At 47.4% G+C, this 26,435-nt stretch overlaps 1 protein-coding gene across 2 annotated transcripts in view; it reads left to right on the forward strand.

Annotated features, from left to right (window-relative positions):
* Positions 1-26,435, forward strand: part of KCNQ5 (potassium voltage-gated channel subfamily Q member 5) — a 660,896-nt gene that overhangs the window by 595,465 nt on the left and 38,996 nt on the right. For both annotated transcript variants that reach the window (XR_012883164.1, XM_075862030.1), the window contains exon 11: positions 18,656-18,764. Coding sequence is in view for 1 of the 2 variants with exons in the window: in XM_075862030.1 (XP_075718145.1) it covers positions 18,656-18,764 (109 nt within the window). In the remaining variant the exon portion in view is untranslated. The remainder of the gene's footprint in view (positions 1-18,655; positions 18,765-26,435) is intronic.

A 26,435-nucleotide genomic window follows, 5' to 3' on the forward strand; every position in this document is an offset into this window, starting at 1 on the left:
TAAACTGACTTCCCTGTGCATCTTTCATGTTTGTTGGTACCTTTGAAAAACGGCCCTGCAAAAAAAACGGCCTGTCCGAACAGAACGCCGTTTTTCCCATTGAAATCAATGGGCAGATGTTTGGAGGCATTTTGCTTCCGACTTTTTAGCTGTTTTTCGTCCGTTTACGGCCCGAAAAACGGCCGAAAATAAGCCGTGTGTATATACCCTAACACATGTGTAGAGAGAGGCAGCACCCTGTGAGGGAGAATTAGGGCCTTCCTCAGCGCGCAAAAGGTCCACAAAAGGTCCGTGTGTCGTCAGCATATGATGCGTGGCTGTGTGATTTTCGCGCATCCGGCATCATTATGACACTCTGTTTTTATGTTTGTAAACAGAAAAGCACGTGGTGCTTTTCTGTTTTCATTCATAGTTTTGACTACTGTAGCGCACATCACGCGCGGCACACAGAAGTGCGTTCGTGTGCCGTGCGTGGTTTTCAGGCACCCATTGACTTCAATGGGTGCGTGCAGCGCGAAAAACGGCCAAATATAGGACATGTCGTATGTTGAAAATCACGGACTGTCTGAATGGCCCCATTGACTAACATAGATGCGTGTGACACGCGTGAAAATCACGCGCGTAGCACAGACGTATTATACGTTTGTCTGAATAAGCCCTTAAGAAGTGAATGAAGGCTGAAGTTACATAGTTACATAGTTACATAGTTACATAGTTAGTACGGCTGAAAAAAGACACATGTCCATCAAGTTCAACCATGGGAAGGGAAAAGGGAAGGAAAAATTTCTACACATAGGAGCTAATATTTTTTTGTTCTAGGAAATTATCTAACCCTTTTTTAAGTGCATCCTTAATAGCCAGAAACAGAGGAAGAAAGTCAAACGTAGTACTCATTCGTCAAGCGGAGCAGTTCTGATATGGTGAAGAAGTCTGCTGAAAGCTGCATGACACTCAGACTTTCCTATTGGCACCCAGTAGGCCCTGCAAAACAAGTTAAGTGTAACATTCTAGAGTTATGGTAAATCAGAGTTTGTTGTTCTCTGCAAATCTGTTGATTAATGCCGAGTTGGTCTTAAAGGGACGGTAACCCGTAACTCGAATTGTGGACTACGAACTAATGATGTGGCACCATTTCCCTGTTGGCAAAGTAAATTGGGTTGCTTGTGGTGTTTGCAACCAACCGCTCGAGTGTGTTACCGGTGATACTGCAAAAGGTAGTGGTTAACCGCCACAAGGACCCGCAGGGGCGTAGCAGCAAAGTTTTCTTCTAGGACCCGCAGTGACGTTCAATAAGTTTGTGGCGCAACCAATAGCAGAGGGCTCCTCCCTTACTCTTGGAGTAGGCCATGAGGTAGTAGGGTGGTTCCCGCAGTGACCCACTGAGGCGCAGTAGGAACAACGATCATCTGGTCGGACACAAATACTAGATGCAACTGGTATAGGGTGGGATTCCTGTGTTCGGTTGAGTTCCCTGGCCTCGAGTTGACCACTCAGCATATTACTACTGTAATTCAGATTAATAAAGTATGAAGAAAACCAATTGTCTCCTTATTGCCACGCTACACGATTGGCATAGTCGACAGGATCCAAAACCATGTGGCAGAGCGATGGAAACGCTCCAAGCAGCAGTGCCAGCACAGTAGGAGGTGCCACCATGTCTGTTATTATTCAAGTCGGAGCCACAATGGCCTGTGTGCCAAAGTTTAAAGGCAAAAATTTTACGCTGTCTGATTGGAAGGAGAGGGTCCTAACTGAAGCCCGGTTGTATCAAGTATCAGTGGCTCATCAGGCAGACTTGGCTCTAAATGTGCTAGAAGGAGATGCCCGTGAAACAGTAGTAGTTCTGCTCACTGACCTACGTCTGAGAGCGGATAATATTTTACAAAGGTTGGAAGCCGTGTATGGGGACGTCTCACCAGCTATAGAACTCCATAAGAGATTCTATACACGGAGTCAGCGTGAAACAAAGTCTTTGCAACAGTTCTTAGTAGATCTGCAGAGCCTGTGGAAGAGACTGATTCTCAAAGACCCAGGTGGCTGTGCTACAGTCCCAGACCATGAATCGTGTGATTCGGGAACAGTTTGTGGACGGACTGAAGAGTCATTCCCTCCGGCAAGCACTGAGAGATTACATCCGGGCGGATGGAACTATTCGGGTATGTTCACACGGCCTATTTACGGACATAATTCAGGCATTTTATGCCTCGAATTACGCCTGAAAAGATGGCTCCATAACGTCTGCAAACATCTGCCCATTGATTTCAATGGGTTTTACGATGTTCTGTTCAGACGAGGTGTATTTTTACGCGTCGCTGTCAAAAGACGGCGCGTAAAAAGACGCCCGCCTCAAAGAAGTGCATGTCACTTCTTGGGACGTAATTGGAGCCATTTTTCATTGACTCCATTGAAAACCAGCTCCAATTACGTCCGTAATGGACGCCGCGAAAAACACGTGCACTTGCAAAAACGTCTGAAATTCAGGAGCTGTTTTCTCCTGAAAACAGCTCCATAATCTCAGATGTATTTGGCGTTGCCGTGTGAACATACCCTAACTCTCGCAGAGACAATTAAAAAGGCCATTGACCGCAAGCAAAAGGATGGGGAGCACACTACTGTGGCCTCTATGGGAGCCAAGCCGCTACATCCTAAACCCGCTAATGAGATTGAAACTGCGTTAAAGGGATTTGTGAAGGAAATGAGAGATGCTCTGCAGAAGCTGACTCAGATACGAAGCACACAGCTTAGGGGTAAGTTCTGAGACCGGTCAAGTAGGAATGTTGCGGTCTCCAATAACAGGCGGTGCAGGCGTTGTGACCAGCTGAAACATTTGACGCAGTAGTGCACTGCCACCCTGCCATAGTTAAACTAAAAGGACCCGCTGCTGGGGGCCGATTGGCGGAAGTTCCTTACTCTTAACGACAACGCATTGGACGGTGATTCCGCTGCAGGAGTTTCCCCTGATGTCACTGTCCATATATGGACAGAGATATCAAGGAGCGCTCCAGGAGCGGAATCCCCGACCACACGGGGATTCCGCTCCTTCAGGGAGATACATTGGCACTATCTACAAGGGGACTGTGGGCTGTGTGGCACTACCTACAAGGGGGCTGTGTGCCACTACCTACAAGGGGGCTGTGGGCTGTGTACCACTACCTCCCAGGGGGCTGTGGGCTGTGTGGCACTACCAACCATGGGGCTGTGGGCTGTGTGGCACTACCAACCAGGGGGCTGTGTGGCGCTACCAACCAGGGGGCTGTGTGGCGCTAGCAACCAGGGGGCTGCGTGGCGCTAGCAACCAGGGGACTGCGTGGCGCTACCAACCAGGACGCTGCGTGGCGCTACCAACCAGGGGGCTGTGTGGCGCTACCAACCAGGTGGCTGCGTGGCGCTACCAATCATGTGGCTGCGTGGCACTACCAACCAGTGGGCTGCGTGGCGCTCCCTACCAGGGGGCTGCGTGGCACTTCCTACCAGGGGGCTGTGTGGCGCTCTCTACCAGGGGGCTGTGTGGTGCTATCTACGAGGGGGCTGTGGGCTGTGTGGCACTACCTACAAGGGGGCTGTGTGCCACTACCTACAAGGGGGCTGTGGGCAGTGTACCACTACCTCCCAGGGGGCTGTGGGCTGTGTGGCACTACCAACCATGAGGCTGTGGGCTGTGTGGCACTACCAACCAGGGGGCTGTGTGGCGCTACCAACCAGGGGGCTGTGTGGCGCTACCAACCAGGGGGCTGCGTGGCGCTAGCAACCAGGGGACTGTGTGGCGCTACCAACCAGGGGACTGCGTGGCGCTACCAACCAGGGGGCTGCGTGGCGCTACCAACCAGGGGGCTGTGTGGCGCTACCAACCAGGTGGCTGCGTGGCGCTACCAATCAGGTGGCTGCGTGGCGCTACCAACCAGGGGGCTGTGTGGCGCTCTCTACCAGGGGGCTGTGTGGTGCTATCTACGAGGGGGCTGTGTGGCGCTATCTACGAGGGGGCTGTGTGGCGCTACCTACGAGGGGGCTGTGTTGCGCTACCTACGAGGGGGCTGTGTGGTGCTACCTATGAGGGGGCTGTGTGGCGCTACCTACGAGGGGGCTGTGTGGCGCTACCTATGAGGGGCTGTGTGGCGCTACCTACAGGGGGAATCTCTGAGTGGGGGGCTGATGGTGATTTTGCTGTGAGTAGGTGGCTGATGGTCATTTTACTGTGAGTAGGGGGCTGATGGTCATTTTACTGTGAGTAGGGGGCTGATGGTCATTTTACTGTGAGTGGGGGGCTGATGGTCATTTTACTGTGAGAGGCGGGCCATTTAACTGTGAGTGGGGGCCGGTGGTCTCATGTGGTTTCCGCCTTGGAGCTTTTTTCCTGCGTCTTTTGGATTAACTTCAACGGATTAAGAAAAAACACAAAAAAGGTCAAACAACGCTGTCAGTTCCTGAAGGAATTTTGAGGCAGATTTTTTTGCCTTACAAAAAATGTGTGTAAACATACCCTACGAGTGTAGTGCTTTTTTCTATGATGGGGTGGGGCGCCAAAAGATCATTTCGCACAGGGAGCCATCTATCCTAAGGCCAGCCCTACTCACAACCATTGAACGGTGTACTGCAGCTTTGGCTGAATTTTCAGCAATTCGGACAGCAATCGCAGATATTGATGCCCCCTGTATATGAGCCACAGTGCCCCTGTAGATAGTGCCACACAGCCACCTGTATATAGTGCCATAGTGCCCACTGTAGGTAGTGCCACAGTGCCCCCTGTAGTGCCAAACCGTCCACTTGTAAGTAGTTCCACAGTGCCCCCTGTAGGTAGTGCCACTCAGCCCCTTGTAGGTAGTGCCAAAGCCCCCTTGTATATAGTACCACAGGCCCCTTGTAGCTAGCACCCCCCATAGATGGCACCCCCCTGTAGATAGCACCTCTGGCCGGGGATTCCGCTTCAGGTGTTGCCCCAATGTCACTGTCCATAAATAGATAGTGATATCAGGGGCTTCTCCTGGAGCAGAATCCCTAGCCAGTGTGTCGGCAACTCTGTGGCGAGGGATTCCGCTTCAGGACTTGCCCCTGATGTCACTGTCCATATATGGATAGTAATGTCATGGGCTCCATCCAGGAGCAAAATTCCCTGCCAGAGGGATTCTGTTCCTACAGGGAGCTACAGTGGCGCTATCTACAGCGGGGGGTGCTATCTACAAGGGGGCTGTGGCACTACTAAAAATAATATCCTCCTCACAAGCACTTCTCACTGTGAAGAGGAGGAGAGAGCAGCATAAAGACTTGTTAAACGACCCCAGGGACTTCAATGGGAGCCGTGCGGCCGTGAGAACGCCCCCAAATTGGGTTAAGTTCTCCTGGGCCTGCACGCTCTGACCTCACTCAGACCGCCGCCGCCTCATTCAGTACTAGTGAATGACACTACTTGGCTTCGTCGGCCCTCCTCCGCTATGGCTGCTACAGCGGTAGCGACGCCACATTCAATAGTGTCTGCATCCGAAGGAAGCAGATGCTATTGAACACTATGACAGAGCAGGGAGATATCTCCCTGCTCTGCCATAGGCTACTGTAACAGTGGCGTAGCTCTAGGGGTCGCAAATGCAATCAGGCCCCTAAGCCTGGGGGGCCCGCTGACCATGCTGGAGCGCCAGCATTCACTCTGCCGTCAGTGGCTTGACGCAAGCAGGCGCGATGTAGTGACGTCATCGCGCCTGTCTGCGCCGAGTTACTCATAGCACAGACCGGAGGAGAAGGATCCTCCACCCATCGTGGGAACGGGGATAGGTAAGTAAGTATGTTATTATTTTTCTATTAGGCACTATGGGGCATTATACTGGGTATGGGAGGGGGCCTGATATGGTGACAGCTATAGGAGCATTTTACTATATGGGGGCATTATACTATATGGGCGGCATTATACTGTGGGGGCAGCTATGGGGGGAATAATACTGTATGGGGGGCATTATACTGTATGGGGGGCATTATAGGGTGGAAACAGCTATTGAGTATTATACTGTGGGGGCAGCTATGGGGGCAGTATACTGTATGGGGTAATTATACTGTGGGGGCATGATACTGTATGGTGGGCATTATACTATATGGGGGCATGATACTGTGGGGGACATTATATTGTGGGGACAGCTGTGGGGGCATTATACTGTGGGGGCAGCTATGCGGGGTATTATACTGTATGGGTGGCATTATACTGTGGGGGCATTATACTGTATGGGGGCATTATACTGTGGGGGCATTATAGTGTGGGGACAGCTATGGGGGCATTATACTGTATGGGTGGCATTATACTGTGGGGGCATTATACTGTATTGGGGCAAAATAGTGTGGGGCATTACACTGTATGGGGGGCGTTATACTGTGGGGGCATTATACTGTATGGGGGCATTATACTGTGGGGCATTATACTATATGGGTGGCATTATACTGTGGGGGCAGCTATGGGGTGCATTATACTGTATGGCGTGAATAATGATGTAGGGGCATTATACTGTGGGAGCATTATACTGTATGGGGGGCATTATACTGTATGAGGGGCATTATACTGTGGGGGCATTATACTATATGGGGGGGCATGATACTGTGGGGGCATAATACTTTGGGGACAGCTGTGGGGGCATTATACTGTGGGGGCAGCTATGGGGGCAGTATACTGTATGGGGTAATTATACTGTGGGGGCATGATACTGTATGGTGGGCATTATACTATATGGGGGCATGATACTGTGGGGGACATTATATTGTGGGGACAGCTGTGGGGGCATTATACTGTGGGGGCAGCTATGCGGGGTATTATACTGTATGGGTGGCATTATACTGTGGGGGCATTATACTGTATGGGGGCATTATACTGTGGGGGCATTATAGTGTGGGGACAGCTATGGGGGCATTATACTGTATGGGTGGCATTATACTGTGGGGGCATTATACTGTATTGGGGCAAAATAGTGTGGGGCATTACACTGTATGGGGGGCGTTATACTGTGGGGGCATTATACTGTATGGGGGCATTATACTGTGGGGCATTATACTATATGGGTGGCATTATACTGTGGGGGCAGCTATGGGGTGCATTATACTGTATGGCGTGAATAATGATGTAGGGGCATTATACTGTGGGAGCATTATACTGTATGGGGGGCATTATACTGTATGAGGGGCATTATACTGTGGGGGCATTATACTATATGGGGGGGCATGATACTGTGGGGGCATAATACTTTGGGGACAGCTGTGGGGGCATTATACTGTGGGGGCTGCTATGGGGGCCATTATACTGTGGGGGCAGCTATGGGGGCATTATACTGTGTGGGGGCAGCTATGGGGGGCATTATTCTGTGTGGGACAGCTATGAGGGGAATTATACTGTGTGGGGACAGCTATGGGGGGCATTATACTTTGTGTGGGGCAGCTATGGGGGGCATTATACTGTATGGTGGCAGCTATGGGGACATTAAACTGTGTGGGGGGCACTATGGGAACATGATACTGTGTGGGCTGAACCGGGTGTGTATGGGCGGGGATTGGGTGGGACTAAAGGCATGGCTTAAAAGGAAAAATAATTGCCGCTGCGCGCCGCATCGATTGTCCCGCTTTGTGATATTTGAAAGTATAGCACTGTCTACAGTGGGGCTGTATAGAACTCTACAGGGTGGTCTGTATAGTACTGTCTACAGGAGGTTCTCTATAGCACCGTCTACAGGAGGGGGCTGTATGGTACTATTTACAGGGGGGCACTATCTACAAGGGCGGGCTGTGTGTGGCACCCAGGGGAGGGGGGTCCAGTCAAAAGTTTGCTATGGGGCCCAGTGTTTCCTAGTTATGCCCCTGACACCATGCATACTGTATTTCGTTTTTGTTTAATATCGTATCATAAATTATCTGCATTGCATGTTAGAAAACATATAGCTGGCTCAAATATTATTTTCTGACATTTCCACAGAATATGCCGTAAATGCATGATAAATGTGGGTCCCACCTCATCTGGGCCCCGTTTGTCGATTCACGGAGGCAGCACTCTACATATACTACAATCGAGAGGTGGGCGTACTTGCGTGTGGCCATCTCCAGTGAAGTCTATAAGAGTTACAGAAAGAGCTAAGGGCTGTCACCTCCATTGAAGTCTAGTGGGAGCATTGAATCGGCTACACGAAGTCCGCTAAATAACGAGTTAAATATTATATTCAACGGGTTAGTACTATTACAGTGATACCAAAAAAAAAATGTGCGTGGACGCGTTCCGAATCTGAATCTTCCAATCTGTTATATTTATTTATATACACATTTAAGTTAAAAATAGGAAGGGCACTACGAGAGGGTGGTCTTGTTCAGTAAAGTAGCCAAGGGATAAGGAGAATTCCCGTAGGTTAAAGGGGTTGTCTGCTTTGGACAATCAATACTTGTTAGGCTGGATTCACACGAGCATGTTCGGTCCGTAAAGGACAGAACATATTTCGGCCGCAACACACTGCAGGGAGCCGGGCTCCTAGCATAGTTATGTACGACGCTAGGAGTCCCTGCCTCTCCGTGGAACTACTGTCCCGTACTGAAAACATGATTACAGTATGGGACAGTTGTCCCGCAGCGAGGCAGGGACTCCTAGCGTCGTACATAACTATGATGCTAGGATCCCGGCTCCCTGCAGTGCGTTCGGTCCGGGACTTGCGGCCGAAATACGTTCCGTCCTTTACGGACCGAACATGCTCGTGTGAATCCAGCCTTAGAAGGGTCCCTCTGCGGTTGGGCACTATTAGGCCGGATTTACACAAGTGTGTGCCTTTTGCTAGCGCAAAAAACGAGGCGTTTTGCGCCCGCAAAAGGTACTTAACAGCTCCGTGTGTCACCCTCGTATGATGCGTGACTGCGTGATGTCATCATTATGACACTCTGTTTGTATGTTTGTAAACAGAAAAGCACGTGGTGCTTTTCTGTTTTCATTCATACTTTTTACTGCTGTTGCACGAATCACGCGCGTCACACGGAAGTGCTTCCGTGTGCTGCGCGTGATTTTCACGCACCCATTGACTTTCAATGGGTGCGTGATGCGCGAACAACGCACACATAATGGACATGTCGTGAGTTTTACGCAGCGGACTCACGCTGCGTGAAACTCACAGACAGTCTGCACGGCCCCATAGACTAACATAGGTCCGTGCGAGGCGCGTTGCACGGACGTATATCACGTTCGTCTAAATAAGCCCTACAATTATAAAGGGTGTCCTTATTTCTGAATGCAGAAGTCATTCTAATTTCCTCAGGACGCAGATACAAATTAATATTATAGGCTGCAGGTCACGTTAAGCCTACAGCCTATAAGGCGCTGGGAACACACCCTGCTCAGGCCGGCATGATGACGTCACTGCATCAAGGTGGTCTGCGCATGCGTCCCGATCGGAGACTGTGCATTGCTCTGTCCATCGCGGGAACGGGGCACGGTAAGCACAATATTATTATTTATTTTTTTTGATGGCTGTGTGGCACTATATACAAGGGAGGGGGTCTGTGGTAGCACTATATACAAGGGGGATGTGTATCACTATATACAAGGGGCTATGTAGCCCTATATACAAGGGGGACCGCTGTGTAGCACTATATATAAGGGGGGATGTGTAGCACTATATACAAGGGGAGGGGGTCTGTGGTAGCGCTATATACAAGGGGGGATGTGTAGCCCTATATACAAGGGGGGCTTTGTAGCACTATATACAAGGGGGAGCTGTGTAGCACTATATACAAGGGGGGCTGTGTATCACTATATACAAGGGGGGGCTGGGTGTCACTATATACAAGGGGAGCGCTGTGTCGCACTACATACAAGTGGGGACGCTGTGTAGCACTATAAACAAGGGGGGTGTAGCACTTTATACAAGGGGGGGCGCTGTGTAGCACTATATACAAGGGGGTGCCGTGTAGCACTGTATGCAAGGAAGGGTGCCTGTGTAGCACTACATAAAAGGGGAGCTCACTGTGTAGCATTACATACAAGGGGAGACACTGAGTAGCATTATATACAAGGGGGCGCTGTGGAGCATTATATACAAGGGGGGGATGCTGTGTAGCATTATATACAAGGGGGGCTGTGTAGCACTATATACAACGGGAGGGCGCTGTGTAGCACCATATACAAGGGGGGACCGCTGTGTAGCACTATATACAAGGGGGGTGTTATGTGGCACTATATACAAGGGGGATGCTGTGTAGCACTATATACAAGGGGGGGAAACTGTGTAGCACTATATACAAGGGGGGGACGCTGTAAAGCACTATATACAAGGGGGGACGCTGTGTAGCACTATATACAAGGGGGGACGCTGTGTAGCACTATATACAAGGGGGGACCCTGTGAGCACTAAATACAAGGGGGGGCTGTGTAGCACTATATACAAGGGCTGTGTAGCACTATATACAAGGGGAGATTCTGTGTAGCACTATATACAACGGGAGGAGGTCTGTGTAGTGCTATATACAACGGGGGCTGTGTAGCACTATATTCAAGGGGGACTGTGTAGCACTATATACAAGGGGGGGCTGTGTGGCACTATATATACACACAAGGAAGGGGCATTAGGGGGCAAACTGGGCAATTGACTAAGGCCCCCATCCTCTTATGGCCCCTGGCCTGCCCGCAGCTGCTACGGGGTCCGGCGCCGCCTGGCCCATAACATTTATTGGCCGGGCGTCACGGGCCCGTTCATGTCCTCAGGATGCAGATACAAATTAATATTATAGGCTGCAGGTCACGTTAGGCCTACAGCTTATAAGACGCTGGGAAGACTCCCTGCACAGGCCGGCATAATGACGTCACTGCATCATGCTGGTCTGCGCATGCTTCCTGCTCGGAGACTGTGCATTGCTCCGTCCATTGCAGGAACGGGGCACAGTAAGTCCAATATTATTTTTTTATTTTTTTGGTGGCTGTGTGAAACTATATACAAGGGGGGACTGTGTAGCACTATATACAAGAGGGGGCGCTGTGTAGCACTATATACAAGGGGGGCTGTGTAGCACTATATACAAGGGGGGCTGTGTAACACTATATACAAGGGGGGCTGTGTAGCACTATATACAACCGGAGGGGACGCTGTGTAGCACTATACACAAGGAGGGGGCTGTGTAGCACTATATACAAGGGGGGCTGTGTAGCACTATATACAATGGGGAGCTTTGTAGAACTATATACAAGGGAGGAGCTCTTTGGCACTATATACAAGGGGGCTGTGTAGCACTATATATACACAAGGAAGGAGCATTAGGGGGGGCAAACTGGGTAATTCCCCAAGTCCCCCATCTTCTAAGGGACATATATGGGCCGGGCATCACGGGCCCCCTCATGTCCGGTGGCGTCACTAGCACCGGAGGGGGCCTCGGTGCTAGTGACGGCCACATTCACTTGTATCTGTGTCCTCAGGAAGCAGATACAAATTTATGTTATAGGCTGCAGGTCACGTTAAGCCTACAGCCTATAAGGCGCTGGGAAGACTCCCTGCACAAGCCGGCATGATGAAGTGACTGCATCACGCTGGTCTGCGCATGCGTCCCGCTCGGAGACTGTGCATTGCTCCGTCCATCGTGGGAACGGGAGACGGTAAGTACAATATTATTTATTTATTTGGTGGCTGTGTGTCACTATATACAAGGAGTGAATGTGTAGCACTATATACAATGGGGGCTGTGTAGCACTATATACAAGGGGGGCTGTGTAGTACTATATACAAGGGGAGCTGTGTAGCACTATTTAAAAGGGGAACTGTGTAGCACTATATACAATGGGAGGGGGCTGTGTAGCACTATATACAATGGGAGTGGGCTGTGTAGCACTAAATACAAGGGGAGGGGTCTGGGTAGCGCTATATACAAGGGGGCTGTGTAGCACTATATACAAGGGGGTGGACGCTGTGTAGCACTATATACAAGGGGGGAACTGTGGGGCACTGTATACAAGGGGGACCGCTGTGTAGCACTATATACAAAGGGGGCGCTGTGTGGCACTATATACAAGGGGGGACACTGTGTAGCTCTGTCTACAAGGGGGTGCTGTCTAGCACTATATATAAGGGGGTATGCTGTGCAGCACTATATACAAGGGGGGGCTGAGTAGCACTATATAAAAGGGGGGCTGTGCAGCACTATATACAACAGGAGGGGGTCTGTATAGCGCTATATACAAGGGGGGTGCAGCACTTTATACAAGGGGGGCTGTGTAGCACTATATACAAGGGGGGCTGTGTAGCACTATATCCAAGGGGGACTGTGTAGCACTATATACAAGGGGGCTGTGTAGCACTATATACAAGGGGGTGGACGCTGTGTAGCACTATATACAAGGGGGGGCGCTGTGGAGCACTATATACAAGGGGGGCTGTGTAGCACTTTATTCAAAGGGGGGCGCTGTGGAGCACTATATACAAGGGGGGCTGTGTAGCACTATATCCAAGGGGGACTGTGTAGCACTATATACAAGGGGGCTGTGTAGCACTGTATACAATGGGCGGACGCTGTGTAGCACTATATACAAGGGGGGCGCTGTGTAGCACTATATACAAGGGGAGATTCTGTGTAGCACTATATACAAGTGGGGTGCTGCGTAGCACTATATACAAGGGGGGAGGCTGTTTAGCACTATATACAAGGGGGGGAGGCTGTGTGGCACTATATACAAGGGGGAAAGCTGTGTAGCACTACAAACAAGGGGCGCTGTGTAGCACATATACAACGGGGGGATGCTGTGTAGCACTATTTACAAGCGGGGCGCTGTGTAGCACTATATACAAAGGAGGGGGCTCTTTGGCACTATATACAAGGGTGGGCTGTGTGGCACTATATATACACAAGGAAGGGGCGCTGTGTGGTACTATATACAAGGAAGGGGGTCTCTGTGGCCCTATATACAAGGGGAAGGCATTGTGGCATTGCATACAAGGGAGGACTGTGTGGCACTATATAAAGTTAGGTCCAGAATTATTTGGACAGTGATACAAGTTTTGGCATTTTAGCTGTTTACCAAAAATTTTTAATATACAGTTATATAATCAATATGGGCAGACTCTCAGCTTTACTTTGAGGGTATTCACATCCTAATTTAAGGAAGGGATTTAGGAATTACATCTCCTTAATATGTAGCTGCCTCTTTTTCAATGGACCAAGGATAATAGGACAATTATCTCAAAAGCTATTTAATGGGCTGCTTGGGCTATTCCCTCGTTAATCCATCATCAATTAAGCATGTAAAAGGTCTGGAGTTTATTCCAGGTGTGGCATTTGCATTTGGAAGTTGTTGCTGTGAACCCAGAACCTAAGGTCAAATGAGCTCTCAATGCAAGTGAAACAGACCATCATTAGGCTGAAAAAAACTGAAGAAAACCATCAGAGAGAGAGAGAGCACAAATATTAGGAGTGGCCAAATCAACAGTTTGGTACATTCTTGAAAAAAAAGAGCGCACTGGTGTTCTCGTGAACTCCAAAAGGCCTGCACGTCCACTGAAGGCAACAGTGGTGGATGTTCGCAGAATCCTTTCCATGGTGAATAAAAAACCCTTAACAACATCTACCCAAGTGAAGAACACTCTCCTGGAAGTAGGTGTATCCGTATCTAAGCCTACCATAAAGAGAAAACTAGATGAGAGCAAATAAGGTGCAAACCATTAATCAGCCTCAAAAATAGAAAGTTCGGAATAGACTTTGCCACACAACATGTAAAGAAGCCAGCCCAGTTCTGGAACAGCATACTTTAGACAGATGAAACTAAGATCAACCTGTACCAAAATGATGGGAGGAAGAAAGTAAGGCTTGGAACAGCTCATGATCCAAAGCACACCACATCCTCTGTAAAACATGGTGGAGGCAGTGTGATGGCATGGGCATGCATGGTTGACAAAGGCACGAGGTCACTAGTGTTCAATGATGATGAGACTGAAGACAGAAGCAGCCGGATGTGTAATGGCGGGGTAGAGAGACAGACAGGTGAGCCCTAATCTACCCGCCACTCAGTCCCTGCCTACTTGCAACGGCCCGTCCTAAGCGACGGCGTACAACTGGGCGACGTTCCCTACGCTCACTAAGTGCACGACAGACAAACAGACAAGCGTACACAGAAGCTAAGGGAAATGGGGCTGTTGCCCACGGCAACCCCGTGAGCAACAAGAATAGTGAACGAGCCGACTCAAACCAGGAGTGAACGAGGTACAAAACGCAGAGCAGGAGAATAGTGAACGAGCCGAGTCAAACCAGGAGTGGACGAGGTACAAAACGCAGAGCAGGAGAATAGTCAGTCAAGCCAGGGTCAATATGAAGCAGAAGACAAGTAGTAAGTAGCAGCAGCAGAGCCAGGAAACAGACTGAAAGAATCACAGGCAAAGGAGGAGCAGGAAGTGAAGTTATAAATAGACAGAGGGCGGGAGCTAGCTCCGTCTGGCCAGGCTGTGATAGGCTCTCCCACTCCTCAGCCTCCCAGGCTGATTGGTGGAAGAAGGGGTCACTCGACCAGACTTAGGAGCAGGTGCAGAGTGAGTAACCACGGGCGTCGACACAGAAGCTGTGTCAGGCAGATCCTTTACAGGATGAATTCTGAATTTTTCAGGGATATACTCAGATTCAACCAAATGCAGCAAGGTTGATTGGCTGTCGCTTCACAGTACAGATGGATAATGACCCGAAACATATTGTGAAAGCAACCCAGGAGTTTTTTAAGGCAGAGAAGTGGAATATTCTGCAATGGCCAAGTCAATCGCCAGATCTCAACCCGATCAAGCATGCATTTCACTTGCGTAAGACAAAACTTAAGGCAGAAAGACCCATAAACAAGCAACTGAAGACAGCTGCAGTAAAGGCCTGGCAAAGAATCACAAAGGAGGAAACTCAGCGTTTGGTGATGTCCATGGGTTCCAGACTTCAGGCAGTCATTGCCTGCAAAGGATTCTCTACAAAGTATTAGAAAAAAAAACATTTTATTTATGGTAATGTTAATTTGTCCAATTACTTTTGAGCCGCTGAAATGAGGAGCCTGTATAGAAAAATGGTTGCAATTCCTAAACGTTTCACAGGATATTTTTGTTTAACCCCTAGAATTAAACCTGAAAGTCTACACTTCAATTGCATCTGAGTTGTTTCATTTCAAATCCAATGTGGTTGCATGCAGAGCCCAAATGATGAAGATTGTGTCACTGTCCAAATAATTCTGGTCCTTACTGTACAATGGAGGGGGCTGTGTAGCACTATATACAAGGGTGGGGGCTGTATACGGGGCGATTGTTGTGTAGCACTATATACAAGGGAGTGCTGTGTGGCTCTTTATACAAGGGGGGGCTGTGTGGCATTATATATACAAGGGAGGGGCGCTGAGTGGCACTATATAGTAGAGAGGGGGGCTGTGTGGCAATATATACTAGGGGGGTTGTGTGCCACTATATATAAGGGGGAGGACTGTGGCGCTATCTAAAAGGGGGCTGTGTGTGTCACTATCTACAGGGGGCACAAAGGGGGCATTCCTGCTGTGGGGGCACAAAGGGGGCACAGTTACTGATGGGGCACTTTTATTGTGTCGAGCACTGAGGGTTCATTATTACCATCTGGGGCACTGTAGATTACGAGTTTGTTTAGGGGATGGGGTATTGGTGGGGAGGGTACTGGAAAAGCGAGAAACCAACATAACTGTTTGTCAAATTCTGCAGAGACAAGCCGTGGCTGAATAAGTGCTTACAGTGGTCTGGGTCGGATTGAGAAAAAAAGGGAAAGTGAACGACTCTAATCAGAGTAAACATCACCTGTGAGTCACTAGATATAAATGTGCTGTAATCACTTATATTGTCTGCAGAGCTCCTGTGTATAACTCGCATCTACCACCATATGGTCACTACATGGTAGTAATATTGGTCTTTGTATAGTGGTTTTTATCACCCAGCGATAAGGAGAACAGGGGACCGAAAGTCCCCTGAAGTTTTCGGTGACAAACCTCGGACTTCCTGTCTGTCGGCAGCTCCATAGAAATGAATTGTGCACCGGTCGTGCTTGTGCGCATGCGTGACCAGCGCTTCTTTCATTTTTATTGAACTGCGCAAACCCCGGAAGTCCAAGGTTTCTCATGGAGAACTTCGTGGGACTTTTGGTCCACCATTCTCCTTATCGCTGCCAGCGATCACACATGTATCCCCTATCCTGTAGATAGGGGATACATCTCCTTTGTAGGATAAACAATAGGCCATTTTGGGGGGGTTGGGGGCTGTATGCCGTTATCTACAGGGGGGCTGTATGGCGTTATCTACAGGGGGGCTGTATGGCTTTATATACAGGGGGCTGTATGGCGTTATCTACAGGGGGGTTTGTGGTTGTATGGCGTTATTTACAGGGGGGCTGTGTGGCATTATCTACAGGGGAGGGCTGTATGGGGTTATCTACAGGGGGGTTTGGGGTTGTATGGCATTTTCTACAGGGGGAGGGCTGTATGGCGTTATCTACAGGGGGCTTCATGGCGTTATCTACAAGGGGGCTGTATGGGGTTATCTACATGGGGGCTGTAAGGCGTTATCTACAGGGGGCTGTGTATGGTGCTATCTATCGGGGGGCGCTGTGTGGCAGAATCTATAGGGAGGCACTGTCTACAAGGGGGGTTGTGTGATACCCTGGGGAGGGGGGGCCCCAGTCAAAAGTTTGCTATGGGGCCCAGTCTTACCTAGTTACACTCCTGTGTATATGTATAGATATACCGATAGATAGGTATATACAAAGTCAGGCAGCACTGGCAGCATGTGGGTGCAAGCTCTGAGGAACAGACCAAGTTCCAAGTACATACAAATCGAAAAATGAGCAGCAACTCCAAGGTTCAAGTGAAAAAATGGGTACTTTATTGCCCGTGCGACGTTTCAGCTCCGTCCACTGGAGCCTTTCTCTGCTTGATTGCTGCTCATTTTTCGATTTGTATATACCGATAGATAGATAGATAGATAGATAGATAGATAGATAGATAGATAGATAGATAGATAGATAGATAGATAGATAGATAGATAGATAGATAGATAGATAGATAGATAGATAGATAATATTTCCATTGCAAATGGTTTCCGTTTGTCTCCATTCTGTAAGGTTTGCGATTTTTGGACGGAATTAATAGCGCATTCGACTGCGCTATTGTTTCCACCCAAAAAAAACAGAAACCATTTGCAAAGGAAACATTACCATTGAAATCAATGGTAATGCAAACGAAAGCTATGGTTCCGTTTGGTTTGCGTTCATGGGTTCCCCTGACGGAGAGGTCTGACAGAAGCCATCAATGGAACCTCAACGCAGATGTGAACAGGCCCTAATTCGGCATTTCGGGCCCCACTTTTAGCTTTGCCCAGGGCCATACTTTGTCTAAAACCGTCCCTGGAGACAGGACCCTGCCCATAACACAGAAAGTTTGCTTATCAAGTTGTCTAGTGGAAATGGTTATTGCAGGTTATAAGCTTTTCTGAAGCAGTGAGTTTTCAGCTTTCTTTTGAAAGTTTTGATGGTGGGAAAGTGTCTGATGTGTTGGGGTAGTGAGTTACAATGTATTGAAATGAACGGGAGAAATTTTGGAGATAAAGAAGCTAGGGGAATACAAGGGAAGAGAAGGAGGTCTTGCAAGGACCGGCTTTTGTGTGTGGGGTTCAGGAAATTATGGCAGGATTTATGGAGGGGGCAGGTTGTGAACAGCTTTGTATGTCATTGTCAGTATTTGGAAATGAATTAGCTGACAAATCAGTATACAGTGAAGGGTCTGCTTTGGACAATCCCTACTTGTTAGATTGGTCACCCTGTTGGGAACCCCAGAGATTAGTTGTTATCTGTGGAAAAATCTGGCAACAGTATTTGAATTTCCCTGCAGCGTCACTACAGGGGAAATTAAGCATTACATAGAGCCCAATCATAGCAATTGGATGTTTCAATCAGGGAGGGTCAAGAAACTTAGCACCAACAGTGGAAATAGCCATACTGATAGCGGAAGCGACAATAAGGGCTTCATGATTATCTCAAGGCATTAAGGAAAGAAGGCCAAAACGTATTCCTCTGGTAATGTAAAAGCAGAGAGAACACATAGGTATTGTCACATTCCCTGTTCTCAGAACTGGTCTGAGACGTAGGCGAGGGTTAAAATCTTGAATGCTTTGCTTAGCTGTTTCTCTCAATCATCGAATTAACCTCATATATAACACCCCTGGTGCTAGACCTCTTTGCCAGAGATTGAATTTACTTCCTGTGGCTCATTGCTGGACTACTATTCTGTCAGTATCATTACATGTATATAGGTAGTAAGATCTAAGCATTTTTTTTCATATCTTTAAACAAAATGGATTTGTTAAGGAAAGTGGGCACTTGTCTCAAAAGTGAGTAGTATTGGGTCCACTGAAGAGCCAGATCATAAGACAAGCCAGATCCTGAGTTTTACAGATCAGCAATAATCAAAATATAAAAAGTAGAAACACAGAACAGATAAACTGTCAGGTGACATCTAATTTTAGCATCTAGCATCACCTTTTTGTTCTAGTTCTAGCACCAGTTGGCTTTTTTTTGTTGGTGAATAGCATTAAATTAGGGCACTATGTACAAATAAATCATATAATGAACATGTCTGCTTCAGCCTAAACCATAAAAGGCTGGAGTTTAGAAATTCTTATGAATATCTTCTTAGATCAGTCTGATTTTATTTTTTCAGCTGATGCCAACCTTGGAACAGAGGAAGTACATGATGACAAAGGGTGTCACTGCGATGTATCAGTAGAAGATCTAACCCCAGCTCTTAAAACTGTCATCCGAGCAGTCAGGTTAGTAAAAAGTAAAGACAATATTAACATTTCATAGTAACTGCTCTAATATGTATAAATTCTGCCGCTGCTTCTTAAGAACATGTCTGCTCAAACACATTGAAAATATATTTCATTATATACAAACTGAACACATGTGCTGAGCTATATTTATTGGTAACTAGAGATACAGTGTATCATGAATACTTCAATATCACTTACAAATGAAACTATTAAAGTAAAGAGGATCTGTCACTTTAGGGTTAAAGAGGCTCTGTCACCAGATTTTGCAACCCCTATCTGCTATTGCAGCAGATAGGCGCTGCAATGTAGATTACAGTAACGTTTTTATTTTTAAAAAACGAGCATTTTTGGCCAAGTTATGACCATTTTTGTAATTATGCAAATGAGGCTTGCAAAAGTCCAAGTGGGTGTGTTTAAAAGTACAAGTCCAAGTGGGCGTGTATTATGTGCGTACATCGGGGCGTTTTTACTACTTTCACTAGCTGGGCGCTCTGATGAGAAGTAACATCCTCTTCTCTTCAGAACGCCCAGCTTGTGACAGTGCAGATCTGTGACGTCACTCACAGGTCCTGCATCGTGACGGCCACATCGGCAGCAGAGGCTACAGTTGATTCTGCAGCAGCATCAGCGTTTGCAGGTAAGATCGACTTACCTGCAAACGCTGATGCTGCTGCAGAATCAACTGTAGCCTCTGGTGCCGATGTGGCCGTCACGATGCAGGACCTGTGAGTGACGTCACAGATCTGCACTGTCACAAGCTGGGCGTTCTGAAGAGAAGAGGATGTTACTTCTCATCAGAGCGCCCAGCTAGTGAAAGTATTAAAAACGCCCCGATGTACGCACATAATACACACCCACTTGGACTTGTACTTTTAAACACACCCACTTGGACTTTTGCAAGCCTCATTTGCATAATGACAAAAATGGTCATAACTTGGCCAAAAATGCTCGTTTTTTAAAAATAAAAACGTTACTGTAATCTACATTGCAGCGCCTATCTGCTGCAATAGCAGATAGGGGTTGCAAAATCTGGTGACAGAGCCTCTTTAATGATCATCATGCACACGACCGTAAAAACACCCGTTATTGCGGGTCGTAATTACGACCCGCAATAACGGGCCCATAGACTTCTGTTAGTCACGGGTACCTTCCCGTTTTCTCACGGGAAGGTGCCCGTGCCGTTAGAAAAATAGAGCATGTTCTATTTTTTCATTTTACGGGCCGTGCTGCTATACTTTATAATGGCAGCACGGCTCGCAAAAGCGGCCGTCTGCCCGTGGCCGCCCGTGCACGGCCGTGCTCGTAATTACGAGTCGTAATTACGAGCACGGTCGTGTGCATTGGTTTATAGATAAAACACAATTCTGCTACGACATAAAAGATGTTGGGCATCCCTGCTTCCTCACCGCCCTACAGTTCAATAACCCAAAACAATGGCAGTTGTTGCAACGTAGCACTAATTTTAGTTTATGCGTCTATTAGCTGCCACCTAGTGTTCAGATGTTACAGTTCACATATTGCCTAAATATATATATTTTTTACACTTATTCGGGACTTGCATTATCATTAATTCCCTAATTTTAGGATATTGTAGCACAACTGCACTTTTTTTAGAGCATTCTAATACAGTCTGCTCTACATGTAATACAAGACTATATAGGCTACCTTAAAGGCTATGTAAACCTTTGAACACTTTTTTACACTGTATTATGGTGTTTAAGGCAATTTTTTAAATAGTTTTTTATTTTAAAAAAATGATTACTTTTTGAGATACAGCTTCTATGTATCCTGGATACATAGAAGCTGTATCTTGCGCTGAAAACCGAATCCGTCAGGTAAGTGGGACTGACACGCAGGATCCACCTGTTAAAGATCAAATTCATGATATGAACTTAGATGTGATCGAAATACAGTTAGGATGTTCTAGCGGCGATAGAAAATCTGTCATCACCTCTCCATTGCTCTCTCCTTTAGACTAAGGATATTCATGCTGCTGCTCTAAAGACCCGTAGTTAAAATGTCCAAAGCTGTGCGGCACATGACCAGTAGTGAAGTTCCTCCTCTGAAGACCAGTCAAGCAAGTTCACTACTGGGCGCAGGGCCACCTTAACACTTTGGTGGGCCCACTGCACCCAAAGTTTTATGAGTCCCCCCCCCACTGAACAGACTCTGGAGCACTGAGGATTAATATTGTCTTTGCTACTAGTGATTGGGCTGCGCTGAGGGCTGTGAGTACCAGGACTATTCTGTAGTATCCTGTACTTATCATGTGATCTCCTGCGCTACTCTTCTGTCTGGTACTATATCCCCTTTCCCCTCCCTCTTTGGCGGCCAGCCAATCCGCTTAGCTTGCATGGCGCAGCGTCAGTGCTGAGCTGAGAATGGGCTGAGAATGAGCTGAACAATAAATAAATAAAAAGTTAGTGTCCATTTAAGGCAAATACTTTCAATAGCAGATACATGTTTTTTATATCTTTATTTTATTCCCATTCAAACTTGCACCTGATTTCCAGGACATATACATATGTAGCTGCATAAAGTAATTTGAGTGCACATTGTTTTCTTACAACATTACCAAATACAAAGCGAGCAGACAACCGGGCTTATTATACATGAGCAATTTATCAAGGAGTCGGAGCTGGAAGTTTGGCTTACCAACTCCACAGCCCGATGGACCACTATCCATGTCCATTTTACCAACATGTTAACAGTACTTAATGAATTATTTCTCTGCTGATGATTTCATGAACAAGTGCCTGTTAACAGTAGGCACAGCAGCCATTAGTTGGGCACTATTACAATTATAAAGGGTGTCTTATTTTATCTCTGTAGATTAACAAAACGTTTCACAATATTCATATTGTTTGGCACATGATGAGTTTTCAAGAATTTCTTCACATATGCTTTATATGGTGAAAATGGAACCTGCCACACAGTGTCTAAAAAAAAAAGTATTCACCCCCTTTAATGTTTTCATGTTTTATTGTTCAATACTAGTAAATGACTGTGAACTTAATTTGGCTATTTGACACTTTTTTTTTAAAAAAAACGATAAAACAAGCAAGCAGTGGCGTAACTACCGCTACAGCAGCCATAGCAGCTGCTACAGGGCCTGCGGCATGGGGGGGCCAGTGCCGCCCGGCACATAACATTATGTGCCAAGCTTGCGGCACAGGCCCCCTCATACCCGGTGGCATCGCTAGCACCGTGTATCCGGGGCACCCGAGCGACTGCCACGTTCAATTGTATCTGCGTCCTTAGGATGCAGATACAATTGAATACTATTGTGCCGTTTACTAGGCCACAGGCCACGTTAGGCCTGCATCCTATAAGGCGCTGGGACAAGATACCTGCACAGGCTGGTGCGATTACATCAATGGCTCACGCCGGCCTACGCAAATGTCCCGTCTCATAGGCTGCTGAGGAGGCTGTGGAGCAGCTCCATTCGTCGCGGGAACGGGGCTAGGTAAGTGTACGTGAGTCTACAAGGGGGGCTGTGTGTGGCACTATCTACAGGGGGATATGTGGTACTATCTACAGGGGTAACTGTGGTATGATCTACAGGGGTGTTGGCCTACCTGTCCTGCTGCTTTAAGTTTCAGGTCAGTCTTTCTAATAACTATTATGGCTATGAAATAGCATAATTAAGTGATAACAAATGTTAAAATATCAGTGCTTAACTGTTTGTTACAATTTTTGTAACCCCGTTACTAAAGGTTAATACACTTGACGGCCTGGCTATTTTTACATTGCACACAGAACTGATAAATGTTCATTGTGGGGAGCGTGGGGGTTGCGGGGGTGTGGGAGTGTTGGTTGTGGGGGAGGGGGCAGTCAAAAGTTTGCTATGGCGCCCAGTCTTTCCTAGTTATGCCCCTGAAAGCAAGTAACATGAACATAACGTGATCGGACCAGAGGAAGTGTTGTTACACGAAACAGGCTGTTGCCCGCCGGGTGCATCCTCCCCCACGCCCGCTCCATGGATGTTTTATGAGCTAAAGCTAAAAGAAGATTTTAACGCAGGATGGTGAGTTGCCGCTTTCTGTTTCTCTTTCGTTTTGGGATTGTTGGATAACATAAGCTTTGTAGCATTGTAGCACCGACGACCACGGACCATCGCCATCTTCCCCATCCTAGTGGCCGCCGGCCTGAATATAATTACCACCGGCATCCGCTTCCTCCTTCCCTGGGACGCCAATGCACTTTTTCTGCTGCCCCTGGTTCCCATAGGGTGAGCGTGCGTGCTCCGGATGTTTCTTAAAGGGCCAGTGCACGCACCAGGAATTATGCACACAACCTATCCCAGAACATCCAGGACTATTTACGGAAGTCTGCCCACTATCCCAGTCCCTGAGCAATGTTGTACTAGCTTAGTGTTAGCCTGCAAAGGTTCCATATCTTATGTCCGTTACCAGTCGGTATTCTGTACCCTGTATCCTGTGTTTGTTACCAGTCGGTATGCTGCATCCTGTATTGCATGTCCGTGACTAGTCAGTATCCTTTTCCCTGTAGCCTGTGTCTCTTACCTTCGGTATCCTGCCTCCTGTGTCCGTGACGACTCGGTACCCTGTATCCTGTGTCCGTGACCATTCGGTATACTGCATCCTGTGTCCGTGACCAGTCGGTATCCTGTGTCCGTTACCAGTCGGTATCCTGTATCCTGTGTCCATTACCAGTCGGTATCCTGTGTCCGTTACCAGTCGGTATCCTACATTCTGTATCCTGTGTCCGTGACCAGTCGGCATCTTGTATCTTGTGTCCTGTGTCCGTGACCAGTCGGTATCCTGTGTCCGTGACCAGTCGGTATCCTGTACCCTGTATCCCATGACCGTTTCCAGTAATCTGGGACCAGCATGCTTTCAGTAATCCGGGACCAGCATGCTTCCAGTAATCCGGGACCAGCCTGCTTCCAGTAATCCGGGATTAGCCTGCTTCCAGTAATCCGGGACCAGCCTGCTTCCAGCAATCCGGGACCAGCCTGCTTCCAGTAATCCGGGACCAGCCTGCTTCCAGTAATCCGGCAACAGCCTGCTTCTAGTAATCCGGCAGCACTTGTATCCATTATCTTCTATTTGCCTGTATCCAGCTGCCATCAAGGTACCATCTACCTGTGACTGTTGGAGATTCCAAAGTCTGTCGTGGCTTTCTTAATCAGTGCAAGATCCACTTCACCTCAAATTGCATGCCCACCTGTTCCCTTTCGATCAGACGAAGATAGCATTCATCGTCTCCCTGATGTCTGGCAAGGCCTTGACATGGACAAATCCCCTCTGGGAACCGGAGTCTTCGAATTTTCATCTCTTCATTGACACCTTTCATATCGTCTTCGAGGAACCAGGCCATACATCTTTAACCGCTGCTTCCCTTCTGTCCCTTCGTCAAGCAAGTTTAACTGTTGGAAACAGGGCCGCCATCAGGACAGTACTAGTGGTACAGCCGTCACGGATCCCGGCTACATGTCTCGCTGCCCCCCCTGCGGGGCCCCCCCCCCACTTGCTTGGGTAGATGTTCTGAAGGTGTTTTTCTTCACCATGGAAAGGATTCTGCGATCGTCCACCACTGTTGTCTTCTGTGTACATCCAGGCCTTTTGGAGTTCACAAGATCACCATGCAGTCTTTTTTTCAAGAATGCATCAAACTGTTGATTTGGCCACTCCTAACATTTGTGCTATCTCTCTGATGGATTTCTTCATTTTTTTTCAGCCTAACGATGGTCTGTTTCACTTGCATCGAGAGCTCCTTTGACCTCTTGTTGTGGGTTCACAGCAACAGCTTCCAAATGCAAATGCCGCACCTGGAATCAACTCCATACCTTTTACCTGCTTAATTGATGATGGATTAACGAGCAAATAGCCCATGCAACCCATTAAATAGCTTTTGAGATAATTGTCCAATTATCTTTGGACCTTTGAAAAAGAGGCAGCTACATATTAAAGAGCTGTAATTCCTAATCCCTTCCTCAAATTAGGATGTGAATACCCTCAAATTAAAGCCGAGAGTCTGCACTTTAAGCCCATATTGATTATATAACTGTATATTCAATATGTTTTGGTAAACCGCTAAAATGCCAAAACTTGTGTCAGTCTAAATTATTCTGGACCTAACTGTATCTATCGATCTCATATCTATCTATCTATCTATCTATCTATCTATCTATCTATCTAACTATCGATCTAATACAGCTATCTCATATCTATCTATCTATCGATATATAGTATTGTTTTAGGCTGGGGCTACACGGCGACTTTGGACGCGACACAGGTCGCAGGGCCAAAGATTACTATGTTCTCTGTAGCCTACATGGCAAGTAATGGCAGTGAATGTGGTCGTGGTAATTTTACTTGCGATGTAAGCTACTGGACAAAGCGATTTTTGGCCATGGGACCTGTGCCGTGTAGCCGCAGCACACAGAACTATACTATATATAGGATAGATATTATATAGATAGATATGAGATAGATAAATATGAGATAACATATAGATATGAGATTGATAGATGATTATAATATCTTCATATATCTATCTAAGTTGCGATATCTAAGGGCTAAATAGAATAACAATTTGCTTTTAAATTGGCACATGGCTAAAAGTATCCTATTTTCAGTGTGGATTGTGCACGGAAAATTCACTGCAAGTTACAATATAACTCATGTGAATGGGGTTTACCTTTTTTTGAAGGATGGAATAGCGTAATAGACTATACTATTCCATCCTGAGCGATCCCACAAAAAAAACATATAACGCTCCTGACAACACTATATGGACAGTAATATACAATGCTTGAGTCCCCAGGCAGAGCATCGCAATCACTCTGCCTTTGGACTCCTGAAATCACTGTCCATATATGGACATCAGGAACAGCGCTGGAGTCCCTGGGCAGAGCACTAGTAGAAGCACTGGGAAGTCCAGCTCTGGGAAAGCTACTAATGTCGCTGTCCATTTATGGGGCCATTCACCGGGCGACGTATCCCACTGTATGCCATACAGTAAGATATGTTTTGGCTGATTTTAACAAAATCCAGATCATTAACCGGTCATGTGCCTGACCTATGGTTTCATTCACTGTAATTGACATCAGTGCCAAAATCAGTTAACGTGCATAACGTACAAACGTGAATGCACCACTTTCCGTTGCCCAACCCTCGGTGATGGAGGGAGCCCCAGACTCCTTGGCTGTATGGGGCCCAGAAATTCCTGATGGCAGCCCTGGTTGGAGAATATGCCATCCAATGCTGTACTCTCACAGCAGAGCTTGCCTGAAATAATGAGGCCCTGGTGGCAACCTTCTAGCAAAGATTAGCCAGTAGGATCAAAGATGAGCTGGCAGGTCGTGATCTCCCTTCTACTGCTTCTACCCGCATAGACCTGAGGTTCCAAGAACACTCTCAAGAAGCCCTCCATACAGCCCCAATAGTGCCTAATAAAATTAATAAAATACATACTCTCCTAACCCCGTTCTAACAGCGTGTAGAGGAGATCCCTCTGCTTCTCCAGTCTGCGCATATTTTGTGATTCCACTGGACTTCTGCCATATACTGGCATTTCAGCCATCCTATAGGTCCATGGTGTCCTCAATGGCCGCCCCATTTACTTCTTGTTTAGTCTCAATGCCCATGTGCCACGGCGAGCGGACAGTGCCTGCCCTAATGGTATATGCAGGGATGATGG

The sequence above is a fragment of the Rhinoderma darwinii genome, chromosome 4 (assembly GCF_050947455.1).
Source record: "Rhinoderma darwinii isolate aRhiDar2 chromosome 4, aRhiDar2.hap1, whole genome shotgun sequence".
Classification (NCBI taxonomy): Eukaryota; Metazoa; Chordata; class Amphibia; order Anura; family Rhinodermatidae; genus Rhinoderma; species Rhinoderma darwinii.